The sequence below is a fragment of the Callorhinchus milii genome, unplaced genomic scaffold, assembly GCF_018977255.1.
Source record: "Callorhinchus milii isolate IMCB2004 unplaced genomic scaffold, IMCB_Cmil_1.0 Scaffold32, whole genome shotgun sequence".
Lineage (NCBI taxonomy): Eukaryota > Metazoa > Chordata > Chondrichthyes > Chimaeriformes > Callorhinchidae > Callorhinchus > Callorhinchus milii.
The window spans coordinates 2,957,404-2,977,254 of NW_024704773.1; the positions used below are offsets into that span (position 1 = coordinate 2,957,404).

General features: G+C 39.6%; 1 protein-coding gene across 1 annotated transcript in view; it reads right to left on the reverse strand.

Moving 5' to 3' along the window:
* The window catches only part of LOC103178117 (A disintegrin and metalloproteinase with thrombospondin motifs 19), a 197,640-nt gene that overhangs the window by 156,495 nt on the left and 21,294 nt on the right, over nucleotides 1-19,851 (reverse strand). Inside the window, 4 exon segments of the mRNA XM_042345176.1 lie at nucleotides 8,370-8,413; nucleotides 13,870-14,027; nucleotides 16,741-16,824; nucleotides 17,289-17,461. Coding sequence (XP_042201110.1) covers nucleotides 8,370-8,413; nucleotides 13,870-14,027; nucleotides 16,741-16,824; nucleotides 17,289-17,461 — 459 coding nt within the window.

A 19,851-nucleotide genomic window follows, 5' to 3' on the forward strand; every position in this document is an offset into this window, starting at 1 on the left:
CGCACGTTGTTGATAGCACATCCACTTTCTTCCTGAAGGGTTTGTTTAAAAACAATCCCAGATGTTTGTACCATAAAGCTGTATTATGAACTATCTTAATTATCTTAATCCTTGAGCACTGCCTGTGGTTGAGATGCAATATGCTATATTCTGCTGAGCATTATATTCATGAACTGTAGTTTGTTTATCTCCCAAATGTACTCTCAAATCTTCACACTTTCTTTCCTGTTTTGTCTCCTGCTCAATTACTATTCTCGCATGACTTCCTTGGATTATGCAATAGATACTCTGCATGTTTTATTCATCTCTTCATTAATTCACTGCATATGGACCTCTGTTATTTTGTTTACAGTTTCCTCTGCATAGTAATCTAGGGTATTAAGAGCCAATTCCACTGTATTTTAATAAACCCTTAATTCACAGGCATAATTTCCGACTTCTCTCGATTGATTTTATAGCCAGACAAAAGACTCCACCAAATCCAACATCCCAGGGTGTATGTTACAGGAATAACCAAGATGTTTTAGCATTGATCATTTTCCAAAAATGGTTATCCAACTGCAGTACATCGGTCATGAGCAGTCTTTGCCTCCTAACAATTCCAAGTAGTGGGGGTGGAGAAGAGAAAAAGCAATCTTGCTCCATTCCTGACTGCACTTCAAAGGGACAGGAGACAAAACCATTGATAACAATCATTGCATAAAACTCATTATAAGCAGCAGCATTTCATTAAATGAAAAGAGAGCCAACATTAAAAGCTGGAGTAATTTACAATATTTACTCTAAATACTGTAAGTACAGTAACCAAACTCCACAGGATCAAATGCCTTCGCCACACAAAAGACAAAACAGAAACAGGCAAGCATAAGTGCTTCCATGTCCTGGATAATATTATAAAATGACATGGACTTCCTTCAAAAAAGATGCCTACCGCAGTCAATCACTAAATATCTGCTGCAAAATTGGGTCGTTGTTGAAAAACCAGGCACACTTCTGCCTAGTTTACAAATTGCTGATGACAGGGCCACCAATTCCCCAAATTAAATTAATCATTCACTTCATGGTTGTTTGCTGTGTGCAAATGGGCTGCTGCATATGTCTACAAATACATAGTCACTACACTTTACAGGAGATCCTGTGAAGAGCTTTGAGAGGTCTAGACGTGAAAGGAGCTATACCAAATACATTAATTATTATTATTACAACAAACAGAACCTGAGAATAGGTGCAGGCCATTGTTATAATTACACTATTGTCCCATAGAAGATGTACATGCAGCAAATAAAACAGTTAAAGACTCCTCTCTCAATGAAGCAAGCCACCAGAACTGTACCCTCCTTCGAGTGCACTGTAAGCAAATGCAAGAGACTTGATTCAAGCAAGTTGTGGACTTACAGAGCAAATCGGCCATTAGTTTTTCTGTCATCTCCTTTGAAATATCATGCTTGAGATTTAAACCGTAGAGGTGTATAACATTGTAATAATATAAAGTGGGATTGAAAAAGCACTCCCAGAACAATTCAAGATGCACCAAAACAATAAAGTAAGAGGTTTAAAGCTGAAAAGGGAAATTTCAGCACAGATCTAGGAAGTTTTTTATGCAGAGAGAAATTAACAACTGGAAGAGGTGGTAGAGGCTAGAACTCTGACTCATGTAAAAAGCAGCTTGATGAGGTAAGGTGGGTGTTCTGGAAGGATGAGATCGGATAGCCCAAAGGGCCTTTGTCATCCAAACCAATCTTGTGATCAAAGCTTTATAGGGCAAGCTAAGGCTATGTCTGATCCAGTGTTTTTTCTATACAAGTCTTTAAGTAAACTGTAACAAAAACAGAAGTTGCTGGGAATACTCAGCAGGTCAAGCATCCTCTATGGAGAAGGGGAAAGTGAGTCAACGTTTCGGGTCCATGACCCATCGTCGAACTCACCTTCTGCCCATTTGCATCAGCCCATTTGCGCCCATTTCTAACGTTCCCAATGATTTCTGTTTTTGTTTCAGATTTCCAGCATCTGCAGTATTTTGCGTTTTGTTTCAGTAAACTGAGCTTGAGTTCCCTCATTCCCATTTTTATTGTAAAAAAAAATCAGGTGTATTTTAAGATCAAAGTTTCAGAGTATATACATATAATATATATATAATGTCTAAAGGGGAAGTGATCCATAACTTTGAACCAAATCTTGCTATTTCCTGATAATGGCTGGAGACGGGATTACTCTGGTGGTTTGCTCTATAAATTATAGTAGTTATGTGACTTAGGAAAAGACCATAGATTGATGTCATTGTAATTATTTCAACATTTTTATGCTGTTTCTTTGGAAGGGGGGCAGTTAATTGCAGAAAAAAATTACCTTACTCTACAAGTAGAAAAATCACTTGTGTTAAATATCCCAAGGCCCCTCTCCACTCGTCCTTCTTCCCTTGTAGGGCTGTTTTCTGACTTACTAATGAATCCAGAAAAGGGCTAACCATTCCAAAATTGACAAGTATAAAAAAGGAGCAACAGCGTGGAACAAATGTTCCAGCAGGCAGGCCAGAGAAGAGAGTATCACCGTGCAATATACATTCCTTTCAAAGACTGCATAATCAATCAACCTGAGCCAAGGTTTACCCGCCACATGGTCATTTTTCACTTTACTCTTGCCTTGCCTGGAAAACACAGCTATCAAGATCTAAGACTAGCGGTCAACAATTATTTGTAAGCTTTGAATAGTGAAATTGGGGTTATGATTCAAACTCTGGTTGGAGTCAGTCAGAATGTCAGAGTTAAATGCCATCCAATGTTAACGTGGCGAATGACTGCATTTCAATGTTTTGTAGAGTTCACAAACTTGCTAACAATCATAGCCAGTGATAACTGCTTCGCCAGAGAGCTCATGTTCATCATTAAAACAAATCCAAGGCTGTTCAAGATCACCAGCATTTCACATTCAACAGCACAACATTCTTTAGGCGAAAGAATAGAAGTATTTTCCAAGAAGAGCTGTTGAATGGATTTTGTGCTGCGACTACTTTCCCCCCCAAAAAAATGCTTGGAATGTGTAAGTATGTTATTTGCTAATACTATACAATAATAGATTTTTGCACCATATGGTTCTTTACTTTAGGATGCACCAAGACAGGAAATCAAGAGGACATAGATTTAGAGTTGTAAAAGGCAATTTCAGGTCAGATACCAGGATATTGTTCTTTACTCAGAAGGTAATTAATTTCTGGAACAGGTTTGCCAGGAAAGGTAGTCAAGCCTAGAACAAAGGACTCATTTAAACAATAACTTGATGCTGTGATGTGAGGAAGGTAGAGTGATTATTCTGGCAGGGCGGAACATTGGCCAGGTTTCCTTACTCCTCTGTTTACCTAGTAAGTAGGAATCTGGTTGTTAGTCGATTGGCGGATTGCTTTTCCGGGCATAATAATTCCTTCAAAAATAAATAAATAATAAATTGGTCACTCAATCCATGACTGTTTGTGGGACACTGCTGCGCACAATTGGCTCCTGCGTTTCACCCACTAAATATACAGTCGATTCACTTTACTGTTTATTCTGTGAAGCGCTTTGAGGCGTCTTGAAGACGTGACGTGGTACTATATCAAATGCAAGGATTATTATTATTATTCTGCAAGGATGGGATCAGATTGGACAAATGGCCTTCTTCATCCAAACCAATCTTGTGATGTTTGAGTGCTATTGTTGTTTTCTGCCCAGCTCGGATGTGCTTACGTTCCTTTACGTTATGATTGACCTAAGTCACATGAAGTAATAAGTAATAAGGTATAACAACTTGCATTTATGTAGCGCATTTCATTTGGGGTAACATCTCAGAGCCCGGACAATAGTGTAGTTTGACACTGAGCTGTGGAGAAAGGGAGTGACAATTTGGACAGCCAAAGAGGAAAATTTTCAGGTGCGATCTGAAGGCAGGCAACGAGAGGGAAACATAGAGGCATTGAGGCAGGTTTGTTGAAGACCGGGGCATACAAAATCGCACAAGTATTAAAAATTCTAACTTAAAAGTGCATTTGAACAAGGTGAGAAAACTTTATATCCACTAGAAAACAAATCGCATCAAAAATTAATTACAACTGCTAAAGAATACTGTTCAAATTACTGTTTAAAAATTGAACAAGAATTAAACAAGAGTTGGTGTTCAAATATTACTAAAGAATCTCAAAACTGCTCTGGAGTAATATGGTCACTATAAAACCAGCAACACTCTAAATTATTGGTACCACCCTGACAAAAAGGAATTCCAGAAAATAATTAAATAATAAGTAACATTACATCATAAGATAGGAGGGCTGCATCAGTGAGTCAGATAACAGTAAGAGATCATAACCAAACATGGAACAAGGCCATTTACCTTATTAGGTTCATTCCTATCACAAACTACACCCTATTGTGGACTCCACCCACACACTCTATCTACTCTGATCCTTAAAAATAATTTAGCTGAACTCCAGAACATTCATTCATTCCCACTTTTCTATTGTTGGCCCTGGAATCACAGAAACCAGCCAGTCCTTTAAAATTATCTATGCATCGGTATATACATTTACCTCTCTAAACTTCTACCGTTGTTCCCAAGCAGATACTTACCCAGTTCTGTTTTGATGGGAGTTAATTGACTCAGTATCACCTGCCTTACAAGGAATACGTTCCACATCCTACTACTAAGTGTGGGATGGGGGGGGATTCCTTCTGATCTCCAGCCTTACTTTAGTTTATGTCATTCTGAATATTTCTGAACTCTATCCCCCAGTGCCTTCGCCTTGCTTCCCCCTTTTCCTCCTTCAAGGCCGGTCTCAAGACCTTTCTCTTTGACCGTGCCTTCAGCTCCCCTCCCGACTCTCTACCCCCTCCTCGCTCCCTCCCTTCCCTCACCCTGACCATTTCCCCCCTGCTCGGGTCCTGACCCAACTGTACAGCGCCTTGGGACGTTCTCCCGACGTGAAAGGCGCTCTATAAATGGAATCTTGTTGTTGTTGTTGTGGTGGTGCAAATGAGTACAACCAACAGTGAGTTTCTGGTTATTTTAAAGAGTATCTAGCATTTTGCTCTGCAGCAGGTTTTTTTTTTGCTCTTTGCTTGTTTTTTTTTGAAAAAGCAGTTGACAATTTTCTGAGTTAACAAAAATCAAAAAGAAATCACAAGCGTATGAATGAATGTTTCAAATCCAGCATATGAATATTGCAAACTAGATCCCATTGATAGTGCTACAAGATACCCAAGTGTGAAGTTACTGAAACGTATTTTACTAATCCTCATTAATTTTACTGCAATAAACTAATCCTGTGTCACTGCTGTATTCGGAGGAAGAATAGATTAAAATCTGCAGATTATATTGTGCTCATGTATGTAATGTTGCTTTAACACCATGTAATATTACAACAGGAATAGGGTTTTGCCTATTGTATCACCAAGTGTGGCTAGCTGATTACACAGCTTTTCTAACATCATAACATGAAGTATAGCTTTGAACTGCAATACTATTTAAAAGGAGTTGGCTCAATTAAATTTGTCAAACAACTTCTGGATTTGCATAATAAAAGTTCCTTACACCGAGCACTTCTGTGTATTTAATGTACATTAGTGTAAACAAACATATCCCAAATTGAGTAGACCATGCTATTGCATATGAATATCTTTTCCACAAAGAAATAGTTCAAACCATGGCTCGTGCAAATACATTAACCTGATTAAAACATACTTGCAAGGAACTGGATGCTGGACAGAAGAATGCATACCAATTGGGATAAGTGATTTTCAGCTTCTGACTGAACAGGGAAACAACCAGACAGTCAGGGGCCCCTTCCAAGAAGCCTAAATGATAAAAGCCCTCTTCAAACACCAAAAACACCTGGGTCCCAGCAAGGAAAAACAAACCAACATAGGGAGGGGAAATAGGTCAAACAGAAACAACAGAGCTCTGCCTGAAGTCAAGGAAGGATAATGACTTTAGGAGTGTATGCAGATAGGCTCCCTTATCTCTCCAGCTCACCCATAAACTAAGACCAAGCAAAGGATATCAATAATAATAATCCTTGTATTTGATATAGCGCTTTTCACGAATTCTCAACATCTCAAAGCGCTTCACAGAATAGACTGTAAAGTGAATTGACCGTATATTTGTGGGCGAAACACGGCAGCCAATTGCGCACAGCAGTGTCCCACAAACAGTCGTGGATTGAAAATGACCAATTTACTATTGTTTTGTTTTGGAGGGATTATTATTAGGCGTGTGGAGTAAGGAAACTTTCCCAAGGTTTCGCCCTGACGGGAATTGAACTGTCTCGCTTGCAAGGCGAGTACTCTAACCACTGAGCTACAGGACTCCACAACCCCGAAACAAGCATTGGCCCCAAGGAATGCGTAATCATGGCAAATAACCTATATACTGATTTACTGTCTTTAAAGCACAGGGCAATCAGATTGTAGATTGGCTCACAAAATAAGTGTAAGTGTACACATTTCATAAAGCATGGGGCAGAAATGACAGGCCTCTCCCTCCAGTTTTGATCTAACAAGTTTTTTTTGCAAGTCCGACAAATTCACAGACCAGCTTGCAGTCTCAGCTTTCCACACCACCTATATTGCTGAATGCAACAACAACAAGATTCCGTTTATTGAGCGCCTTTCACATCGGGAGGACGTCCCAAGGCGCTGTACAGTTGGGTCAGGACCCGAGCCGGGGGGATATGGTCAGGGTAAGGGGAGGGAAGGGAGGGAGCGAGGAGGGGGTAGAGAGTTGAGAGGGGAGCTGAAGGCACGGTAATTAGGCAATTAGGCATATGTTATTAGGGATGATAGGATAAATGTTGTGATGCTTGACACACACATTCAATTTTGCAATTTATGATATTCAACACATTGACTGGTATGCTGGAGGTGAATCCCCAGCTCACCACAACATGTCCAAAAAGTATTGCATTGTACTTCTTGACACTGAATCACTGATTAAATAGTTTAACTAAAGAAAAAGTAATTGAGTGAAGCAGGTACTCACTCCACTGATCACAAGTTCAATACTCAGTGTGGCCAGGTTATTCGAGAAGGATGTCAGGAGGAGCAATCTGCCTCCAGCTGACCAATGGCCTAGTCAATATGTTAAATATCGTATCACTAAATTGAATACATGTGTTTATTATCACATAGGTCTTAAGGTTTTTGGATGTGTTGGGGGGGGTGGGGTTGTTCACGAGTCTTTTGCAATCTTACAAAAAGAACCCAAACATTTCACAATTACCATCATATTGATTTTATCAATTAGCAGTAAAGTTTAGATGAATAGTGCAACAACAACTTGCACTTAGACAGCACCCTCCACGTAGGGTAATGCCTCGGAGCACTTCACAGGGACGGAGTTGGACACTGATCAAAGAAGAGGGGGAGGGAAGGTATTCACATAATACAATAGTGACATTTCTTGATATAAAATTAAGAAGATGTACTTGAAAGATATTTCTTTTCCAGACACTATGAACTTCCTGTCCTTTGACTAAGAATACAATAAATTATCTCTCTGCCCAGGTTATATATGTGTACCTCTTCACAGGAAGATCAGGTTTTCAGATCTGTTAGGCTTCTATATAGTATCAAATTAAACCCAACAGAGAAATATTACTACTGCACAGACATGCTTATTCTTTTCTCTTTGGTTTCACAATGCAAGCGGGATGTGAAGCAGTATCCTGCCTGAAAGCGAATCTCCAAAAATGAACTTCTGAAATATGAAGCAAAATAAGAGAGTTTTTTGTTTTACTCAGAGAGTTGTGGGACGGTGGAATTCACTTCTCCAAAGACTGTTAATGCATAGCCCATGGGAATGTTTAAGAGGGGAGTAGGGGAAGATAAATACTTGGCAAGTAAGAGTACTGGCGGTGTGAAGAAAAGACAGACAAACAGTACTGAATTACAGATCAGACAGGATCTAAGAAAATGAGTGAGGAGGCTCAACAGGCTGAAGCCCGTTCCTATAATTATATACAGTGACAATCTTTAGAATATGAACAGGTCTTTTTTTTTTAACTCGCTTTATATAAAATAAATTCCTATACAAAAAATGTTCAAGCATGACTCTAACCAATTCTTCAAAAAATGGCCCAATTATGACATTCATGAAAGAAAAATAGGCATCTGTGTCAGACAATATTTGGGCAAAGATATTCTAAAGGCACAGTTATAGGTGTACGTAAGTAAAGTATAGCATTTCACTATAATTATCTTCTCTAATAAGTTACTTGCTCTTACCCTAATTTAGGTGCAACTGTAAAGTTTTCTTAAATGTAAATTGCTGTAAATTGCATATTTCAATATAATGGTAGTTAAAAGCTTCACGGCAAAAATATTAATCAATGCTAATACATTTGTACTTACCAACAGTATCACATGGTTCATCTTTCTGTACGCAAAAATCTTTTCTAGAAACAAAAGAGAGAAAAAATTAGTTTGAACCATCATTAAAAAAATTAGCTTTGTGTTTACTATAGCACCTTTCGTTTAGGAAGACTAACTCAAAGCGCATCACAGAATATACTATATAGTGTAGTAGATGTATATTTTGTCGGTAAACATGTCAATTTTGCACACAGCAATATCCCACAAGCAGCCGTGATGACAGCGCTACAATGGAGTGCCAACCAAGACTATATGAGATCAAAGTTCCAACTTGGGGCTTAAACCCACAATCTTCTGATTCAGAGAGAGTGCCAAATGAGCAAGGTTGACACACGCAATTTGTTAGTGAGTTGTTGGAGCATAACATACTTTTCTCTAACTACCTCAGGATAACTGGTTTACAATGTAAAGTTACAGCAACCATTGGTCAATGACACTTCAACTGTGTGTTATAATGAGATACTAGCAAGACATAGAAAAGCTAAAGCATTGTCTGACTTCAGCACTTTGCCGACTCAGCACATTTCAACATATCTTGGGCACCAACCCAAAATACTTATCCTTTTGCAAGAAAATGAAATGTATCTTATGTTCCATCATGCAGGTGCAGGCAGATCTCATTATAGCTATCTCTTTTGTGCCTTGCCCTTCATAACATCAATACTCAAACGCATGGGTGGTGAAAAACAACCAGCTCAGCTCATCTAACACAGTGTGGCCCAATGGTCATAAACAGTACAATTTCAACATGGTTGTACATTGAGCCTTTTTTTTATATAGAAAACCAAGGACTCTTTTTGGGGGGTAAGAATGGGAAATGGATAATTTGATATACTCACACTGAAGACGGTGCAATTGCCGGCCCTCGGCATAGGATGGCTTTGACTCAAGATAAGACTTAATTCAAGTCTTTCATCCCAATCCAACCACATAACAATTGTTAATTTGTTCTGTAACTCATTTTGCATTAACAATGAGAACCAAAGGTAGCTCGCAACACCTGAATCTTTATAAACGGATTTTGTAAAGAATTTAACATGTCAAAGATTGAAGTAGTATGTGGTTATTTCTTTCATTTCTGTTGATATGATATTGAGGCCCTAACTTGAGATATTCACAAAGGCTTCCTTAGATGACCTGATGGGTCAGATTGGGGTTAATGTTCTGTGAAAGCTGCCAAAATGCAGAAGAAGGCCTGAGAGCAAAGTGCTATCTCTCAGCACTTTGCTGAGAGTTTTTGGACTTTTGGAAATCACCAAATCCAATCAGACATCCCAAGCTGACTGAGGACATTCAGATTCACACTGCTCACTTTTTTGAGAACATTACAAATGCTTCCACAAATGGAGGGATTTTCTCTGGCCAACAGTACACCAAGCTTCCCAGGGTAAATCTAACTGACTTCCAGGTCATCAGATCACTGCTGATGTCACTTTCTTCATGTTTTGTGTATCAGGTTATTTCAGGTTCCCTATGATTGTACACTCACATCACCTAGTGTCCCTGTAAATGAAATTCTCTTAACTGGATTTCTTAATTTAAGAAATTTTGAAAAATTCTGTGTTTCTTTGTCAAAAAACTCAACACATTTTGCTATCGACCTATCAGTCAGAGAAAAGGGAATAGATCGAACCAAAACCAGCCATGCGACCCACAGTATCACTCTTTGAAAGGAAGATTATCCTTCCTTTTGCTCTCCTCCCCACCCATTTTATAAATTATATTCTCTTGACTTACTGTACCAAACATGTACATCTAATCCCCTAAACCAGGTCCTGTCTGCCCGTCTCGAATTCAAGATCCTCATCCGGAATATCGCCAGACTATGGCACTACCTCACCCCTCACGCTGCTGAAACACTGGTCTACGCCTTTATCACCTCAAGGCTGGACTATGGGAACTCTCCTCGCCGGCCTTCCCGGCACCTCCCTCCACAAGCTGCAGGTCATTCAGAACTCTGCAGCTCGTGTACTGTCCCACACCAGGCTTCGCGACCACATCACTCCCACCCTCGCTCGCCTCCATGGCTCCCCATCCCCCAGAGGATCAAATCCAAGATCCTCATCCTCACCTACAAGGCCATTCACGGCCTTGCTCCCTCCTACCTCTCCGACCTACTATCCCCCTACTTACCTGCCCGTACCCTCCGTTCCTCTGGCTCCGGTCTGCTCCACATCCCCCGCCCCAACCGCCCTACCGTCGGTGGCCGGGCCTTCAGCCTCTCAGCCCCCAGGCTCTGGAACTCTATCCCCCAGTGCCTTCGCCTTGCTTCCTCCCTTTCCTCTTTCAAGGCCGGTCTCAAGACCTTTCTCTTCGACCGTGCCTGCAGCTCCCCTCTCGACTCTCTCCCCCCTCCTCGCTCCCTCCCTTCCCTTCCCTCCCCTCACCCTGATCATTTCCCCCCTGCTTGGGTCCCGACCCAACTGTCCAGCGCTTTGGGACGTCCTCCTGACGTGAAAGGCGCTCTATAAATGAAATCTTGTTGTTGTTGTTCAAGTGGACACTATAGATCCCAAGCTACTATTCAAAAAGGGAAGGGGGTTTCTCCTGGTATTCTAGCCAACAATCCCCTAGATAAGATTAGTTATTCACTTCACTGGCTGTTTGTGGGACTTCACTGTGTGCAAATTGGCTGTCATTTCCACCTACAAATGGACAATCACTCCCCTTTTCTAGAAACTATGTGAAGAGCTTTGAGATATTCTTATTATAAAAACAAAAGGATCAAGGGTTATTACTCTATCTGTGTTTTTAAGGAGCTCCTAAAACTGCAGCCTTGTCTATTACTCGTTCATTGCCTCGAGGTTTCTAGGATGTTTCCCATCTAATCTAAGTGGGTTCTGTCAACAATGTTTTGATTTCCTTCATAACATTGGTCATTGTAACCACAATTTATATTATAGATTTCCCAGTAAAATGACTGAACATGCCATTTTTCCAGTCATTGTTTGCCACATTCTGATTTTCAATATATGTCTACCCAACTTAAAGGCTTATCTAGTTTTTAAAATGATATTTCTAACAAAGCTAAGGAAAAATGTACTTAGATTGCTCTTGCTGTAAATTGGCTTTCTATTAATAATCATTTTTTAAAAAATGACTGGGTATATGACACATGCAGACAGCCATCACCATGCTTAAGAGTTTTCCCGGTGTCCTGGCCAACAATTCCCCAAATAAAATTGGTCAACAACAACTTGCACTCATATAATGCCCTCCACGCAGAGTAGTGTCTCAGAGCGCTTAACAGTAGCGCAGCCTGACTCCGAGCCGAGTGGGGGAGTGGGGGGAGGTGATCGTAAGCACGGTCGAAAAGGAAGTTTTCAGGCGGGACCTGAAAAGGGGGAGAGAGAGTTAAGGCGGAGGGATTGAGGGAGAGTGTTCTGGAGTTTTGGGGCATAGTGTCTGAAAGCATGACCTCCGATGGTGGAGCGGAGAGCGTTAGGGACGAGCAGGAGGCCGGTGCCAGTCGAGCGGAGGTGGTGGTTTGTGGAGTGAGGAGGTCGGAGAGGTAGGGAGGTGCCAGGGAGTGAATGGATTTGAACACAAGTGTGAGGATCTTGAAGTCAATCTGTTCGGTAATGGGGAGCCAGTGGAGCCTGACCAGAACTGGTGAGATGTGGGTACGGAGTTTGGTCCGGGTCAGTATGAGGGCAGCAGAGTTCTGAATGAGCTGGATTTTTTGAATAGTGGAGCTGGGGAGACCGGCGAGGAGTGCGTCACTCACTCGATGGTTGTTTGGCTGGGCACAGATTGGCTGCCATGTTCACCTACAAAAATAGTCACTGCACTTTACAATGTATCCTGTGAAATGCTTTGTAATGCCTTGACAACATGATCAGGTACTATTTCAAATACAATACAAAATTGACATTCATATAGTGTCTATCACGTTGGGAGGTCATCCCAAGATGTGTAACAATCCTGGCTTGGCAATAATAGCAATATTATTATTAGAGGAGTCTCCAAACCAAACCACTGAGAATTCCCCAGATATGTGGTTTCCATTTGTCTGAAACAGAGTGTGCACTCTCATTGTGGTGAACCACAACTTTCCTCTGTGTAACTTCCATTCCTCACAGCTAAAAGTAAACTCGTATAAGTCAGGATCATATTTAGTACGACTTATTCAAAGTATGAGTTACAGCCAAATTTACCTCGACTTACGCAAAGTTATGTAAAGTTTTTTTTTGTGACACCACGTTAGTGCCTTCCGAGCTTCTTTTGTTAAAAAGACTATTTAAATGTCTACATTATTGCACAGATGTCCACTTGACACTCTTAAGCAAAGAATAAGTGCAGTACCTCAAGCTATCTTTGGGTTTTTACAGCGCCCTGTTGGTGGTTCATGACCTTGTTTCCCGCTCTTGTTTCAAACACAGCACTGTGCATTCGGTACTTCATCAATGCAGCAGGTAAGTGTGGTTTCAGCAATACGAGTTAGGAGATGATTTGCATTAGGATTTAAGATAATTTGGGACCAACAAACTGTTATGATTTTGCCGTTTAACCAACGTGTAAAGTACGACCAATGCAAAGAAATCTGAATGGTTTTAGGTAGGAAAATTAATGGAATTCAAGTGTATGAACAACTTAAGCAATTATACTATTTATAATAAGACAACTTATGCGAGTTTACCTGTATTTAGTTTATTATATATTTTGTTTCGTAATTCTGCAAAGCTATCAGACTCAATTTTCTTTACCTATCTAATTCAGGCTGTGCTATTCAAAAATGCTATTCCACAAAGGCCAAAAGAAAATTCGTAAATCATTTCGAGCAGGTTTATAAACTGACAGCTGCAAGGAGACGAAGCCCTGCAATTAAAGAAGCCAACAGGAAGGAAGAGTTTCCTAGTCGTTTATGATCACATATGGCCAGAGGCATAGTGGCAGTGACTATTCAAACCTCAAACCCATAAAATGNAAAAAATCCTCCTGAGGTTCAAGACATATTTGAATGGCAGTAACTTCCAAACCAGGGAAACAGCAACACACTGTCTGTGTTCCAACCAAAATATGCATTCAGATCATGGGATTTTTCTGAAAGCTTCTGTGTTGGTTGGAAAGAAGCTTAGTCACGTCTCACAATCCTAGAGGGATGAACAATAGGAATCCTTTAATATTTCCTGCTTTGCTGCCTATTAATTATAAAGCGGGCACTGTATTGAGTTGAACTAAGCAATTTTCCAGAGGTTTAATTGATTCTCCACCAGTATCTTTCCACACCTTAAATAGCAATGTAAGTCACATTATTACCTACTTTGCCAAAGGTGAGTTAACGGCTTGAGAGGTGCGGAATGTCTCGTGTCCAAATCCCAACACTGCTTTGTCTAATAACTCTCAAAGATTGCTGTCCAGGTTTTTCTGTGCTGAATACATTTTAACAGAATTTCTGCACACAAAGTCGATATAAAACGATGCAATAAAAAAGGTCTGAAATTATACCATGTAAAACATACATTAGTATTGTCCTCACCTTGTTATCAAGATAGCTGAATCAACAGCTGGCAGATCTTCCCTCCAGCTACTGGACATATCACTGTGGAGATAATTCTTTCTTCCAAATTCTTCATGTTGCCATTTACAGAAGCTCTCTAGCATCTTTTCTCCATGATGGCCTATATAAAGGTCTTCCTGCAAAAGTCAGAACATTTCATTTGCTTGAACCTACTTTTTACTTAAAATCAAATTAACTGAGATCATTGAGGTCTGTTTTGCAGTGGCGGTCATCTTATGTGAGACACTATCCTATTTCTTAACAAAAGATAAGAAATGGGATAGAGTTCTTAACTCTTAACAAGAGTTAAGAAATGTGTATTGTCGAATCTTTGAAATATTACTGAAGGCGGTTTTGATATTTTAGAGATTTGATAATTAAACATTTCTTATTAAAATCATCCTAGTAATCCTTACATTTGATATTGCGCCTTTCAGTTCGGGAGGATGTCTCAAAGCACTTCACGGGATTTATTGCTAAAAGTAGTGATTATGTGTTTGGTAGTCAAATGCGGCAGCCAATTATGTGTACAACAATGTCCAACAACTAGCCATGAGGTGAGTGATTGGGGGATTGTTGGCTAGGCCACCGGGAGAAACCTCTTCCAAGTAGTGCCATGGGATCTTTAACGTCACTACATTTCACAGTAAATGTTGTAAAACTCTTTCAGACATCTTCCTTACATTAAAGGGACTGTACTAAATTAGTGATTTTAGTTTCTAAAAACATATTTGTGTGTCAAGGACACATCTTGAAGAATGTTGCTAACAATCTACTTTAGCCAGTGACACAAAGTAGGCTTTAGCATTGCTGGCTGAACAGTTCAAAGCTTGATTGAAATATACTTCTGACAGATTTTTGAACTCTATTAAGTTAAACTAGGCAACTCGCCAGAAGTTTAACTTATTCACCAGTGTCACACCTTAAATAGCGATAAAAATCAGCTATTTATATATATATGAGTAAGAATGACCACAAACATTGAACTCAATGCTCCCTGCCCCACAAGCATTCAAGACAGCTTAACGTGTGAAAACAAAGCGGATGTTGCAGTGAAGAAAAAAATCACCTTGTTCTTTGTAACAAACCTGCTCTACATACCTGACAAGGAATAAAAGGAGAGGGAGGAGTAGGGGGTGGGAGAGGGAAGGACAGGGGGAAGGGCGCAGTAAAGATACCAGTCACAGGTAAACCTGGTGCCGGGGGCGGGAGATAGAATTGCATGAGCACAAAATGCCTTTGTGCTGTCACACTGCAAGGTAAACGTAACTCTATCCATCTACACTTTGAAAAATTACTATATTTTAACACTTTTAGCTTGAAACTGATTTTACAGACTGCAAGGGAGTTTACCTGGCAAGTCACTGAATCATCCAAATTTTTAACACTACAGGTGCCCAGGTTTGATGACTTTAGCCGGGTCAGTATTGGGAGCGCTATACTACTATTTGGGCATGACCAGTGCTCATGAAGCACTATCTCCAGGACTAGGAAAGAGTAATAATATAATAATAATAATCCTTGCATTTGATATAGTTTCTTGAGACATCTCAAAGCTCTACACAGGATATACTGTAAAATGTATTGACTGTATACTTTGGGGGAGAAACTCAAACACCTTCAGGGCACGAGGACAGGGGTGGTTGGAAATAAAACTGCTCAGTTAAAAAAATTGATTGAAATAGGGAATGTAAATGTTGTCAAAGAGTTATCTGCCAGTTTACAAACTCTTTTGACAGGCAGGGACAAGGCACGAGCTGAGAAACACTATCACTTGTTTGTACTGAGGATTATTTTGCACATTTTGTTTCTCAGTACATTACAAGTGGATAGTGGTGGAATATGAAAAGTGGCATTGTGCGGGGTTCTTTTCTAGATCATCAAGATGACATTATCAGTGCTGACAAGCAAAAGCCTGCATTAACATGACAATTTTAGTTCTTGTCTGTTTATTTCATTCTTCTCACTGTGTCAGAAGGTTGTGGGTTCAAGCTCCACATCAGGACTTTGAATTCACACAGTCTAGATTGACACTTGAACACAATGCTGGGAGTGTGTTGTATTGTTGGAGATGCCGTCCTTCAGATAAGATGTTGAACAGAACTGCCTGTGGACATTAAGGATCTCATGGCGCTACTCAAAAAGAAAAGGGAATTTCTCCTGATGTCCTTACTAACAATCACCCAATAAAACTGGTCATTCACTTCATCGCTGTTTGTGGGACATTGCTCTGAGTATATTTGCTGTTACGTTCACCTACAAAATACATACACTACTTGCTAAACCTTACTGTAAATCCTGGGAAGAGTTTCAAGATGAATTCCTGATGGAAGGATTATCACTATTAATATTTTACCAAATTCACTCAGAATTCATTGTAGCCCTTTCTGAAGAGGGCAAAACCAGAGCAAAACCAGAAATAGACACCAGTTGACAAAACTACACCGTTTTACATCACATAAAAGTTTGTGGCAATAAAACAAAGAAAGTTTGTTGTCACAAACCAAGATAATATCAATCTACGACTGACAAATGCAAAAGTATTTGTGAAAAAATGTATTTTAATTCCACTGAACAATGGTGACAAGTCAAAACAGTTCATTTAATATTGACTAACGGATAGGTACAAACTCTAAACCTGTTCAAGAGCAAGTATTACAAGAACATGCATGTACAGGAGGCGCACAAGGAGATCACTGGGTTTAAGTTATGGGACAGCTGCTATGTACGAGGCAATCCCTTATTTTACAGCTCACATTACTGAGGCACCCAAGCTACTGCTGCTCAAGATTGTGTGCAAACTGACACTTCATTAATACCTTGTGTTGAATCAAGTTATACTTTACCTACCGGGGTCTCGTGAAGCAGAACAAGTTTTGTCACCCGAAGGTTCATTTGTATGCCCAGGCTTTTGTGCTGGAATAGATTGAACACCTTAAAAACCATAAAAGAAAAGTTTGAATTAAAAAAAGGCAAAACGCTTAAAGCAGATGCAAAGATATTTGCAAGCATTAATCACCTTTGACAACTGAAATGAACAGTATAACTGGAATTTGACAATAAAAGAATGTTAATTAAAATGTTCTGATAGCAATAAATTACTTAAGCTCCAACCCACCAAGCCTTTAGCCACCATTGCCACCATTAGCTGGAACTCTCTTCCCAAATTCCCTCAAGATTCCAACCTTTGACATTTCACAAAACTGAACCCCTCAATAATCTTCACCCTCGGTATCAAAGTGGGGCATTCGGTGACCATATGGAATCAACAGTTCAAAGTGTGGTTCAATCCAAAGTTTTGGAATAACAATAGATAAATAACATTATACTTTTTTACTTGGTTTACTGGTCTTTCAAGAATTCAAGATAAAGTTATGTCAGCTACAATTTAACCTCACCATGTTCATCACAGTCAGAATAAACCTTCTGACTGCATCCGCTCCATGATAGTTGACCATTGCAGTGTCCGCAACAACCAGGGTCTCAACATTATAGTCATGGGATAATTTATATGTGTATCTCTTTCCTCTTCCAGTGTCCGCTTGTTTCCGAGCTTTGGTCTTTCTTTTTTCTGTAAAACAAATGAAACATTTACGATGGTGTGTCAGTGGCAGCAAATGGTAACCTTTTTGTTGACCGTTGCATTCAAAACTGTACGGCATTAGTTACTATAGAATTAGATTATATTAGTTACTGGCAGCAAAGCCTGAAGAGCACTTGCCCTCTTCCTATGTACTGGATGTAAACCCAGGACTATCAGTTTCCTCTCCAACTTTCGGCAATTAAAGGCAAACCTAAGTACAAATCAGTACTTTTAGGATAATAATATAATAATAATAATCCTTGCATTTGATATAGCGCTTTTCACGTCGGGAGGACGTCCCAAAGCGCTTCACAGAACACACTGTAAAGTGAATTGACTGTATATTTGTGGGCGAACGCGGCAGCCAATTGCGCACAGCAATGTCCCACAAACAGCCGTAGATTGAAAATAACCAATTTATTATTGTTTTGGGTTTTGGAGGGATTATTATTAGGCGTGTGGAGTAAGGAAACTTGCCCAAGGTTTCGCCCTGATCTGCCTGGAAATGAACTCAGGTCTCTCGCTTGCAAAGAGAGGATAGGAGTGAGATGAGATAATTGGGAGAACAATTTAGGCCCAAAGCCTCTGGCCAGAAGACCACTACTCATGACCATGGAGCACTTTGGATTTCATTAACTAAAAACAGGTTGCCAAATTGGTCACATTTTACTGAGATCCTATCTGTCTCTTTGGGCGGACATTAAAATTCCCATGGCAAAGAAAGAATTCCCAAAGAAAGGGGTTTCTTCTCCTAGTGTTTTAGCCAACAACCCTCCAGGTTAAAAAAATGGCCACTTACTTCATGACAGCCATGTTCACCTCTAAATATATTGAGACATCCTCTCAACATGAATCCCACTATATAAATGTAAATTGCATTGTATATTATTTATTATTGTGTCAGCTTGACTCAGTGGCAGCATTCGCCTCAGAGTCAGAAGGTTATGGGTTCAAATCCCATGTTGGTACTTGAACACCCATAGTCTAAGCTGACTTTTCAATGCAGTGCCGGGGGGGGGAAGTTTCTTGTCGGAGGTGTCGTCGTTCAGATGACATGTTAAACCAAGGTCCCTTCTGCCTGTTCAAGTGGAAGTTAAAGATCCTATGGCACTATTCAAAAAGAGAAAGTAGTCTCTCTCTCCCAGGGTCTTGGACAACAATCACCCCGAATAAAATCGGTCACTTGTTTCATGATTGCTTGTGGGATATTGCATACCCAATTGTGCTGCCGCGTTTGCCTAAAAATACGCAGTCACTTCATTTCACAGTAAATCTTATGAAGCGCATTCAGGTGTCTTTCTCATGTGATCAGGTTTCATTATTATAATATCTCCTACTGTACAGACAAAAACAGTTGTTTTTGACCTTTTATTGACAGATCAAAATAATTATTGAAACCCAATTTATTGACACTTGATCATTTCCATTTTCACATGTTTATTGGAATTAAGAGAGATAACAACTCCACGGGCAATCAGAATCTGGGTAGACAGGGGAAGGAGTGAGTTAATATATGTTTTCTTTTCCTTTCCAGATGGAAGCCATTTTCTTTAAATTTTTTAAAATTTTCAATTCATCTATCCTTTAAGGTAAACCACATTATTTTCCTCTTTTCTAAGATAGACGCCAGCTACACTTCTGGCATGCATGCTGAACAAATCACCATCTTTTTTAGGGTGAGGACAATTCATACCAGTACAGCAACTGTATTACTAGAAAGGTCTGAGAGAGTTACAAAAGAAATACTGTGCAGTTTTTGGATGGTTTTGAATTCTACTAAATATCTTTGAACTAGAAGGATACTATATCTTTATTTATAATACCTCCATTCATACATTTAACTAATTATTGGATGTAGGAGCCCATTACCCCAGCGAAGGCTGATAATGAACATTAATAAGGCAATAATTGCTCTAATCTCCATCCAAAATGATGCTATTATGTATCCTTTCATGTGCTTACTCGAATGTCATTCCAAATAAATCAGATTAATCTTGTGATTTGTGTTCATGACAGAGAGCCCCTGTCTACTGGTTGACTAGAACAAATAAGAGACTACTGCACTACAGTACCCAGAAGAAATTATTTTTTTCATCATTTTTTCATCATTTTTTTCATCATTCCTATTGGATTCTCATTGAAGCTAGTTGATTCTGCTTGTTTCAAATTTGTGCTCAAGCAATATAGTTTTGCCCACAAAATACAGTCAATTCACTTGACAATATATTCTGTCTCGAAGATGTGATAAGGCACTATATCAAATGCAAGGATTATTATTATTAAATAAGTCTAAAATGGGAGGGAAGGCTGAAAATTAATTAACACATCATTGAAAATGTATTGCCAGTTGATGTTTCGATCCTTTGGTCTGTACATGT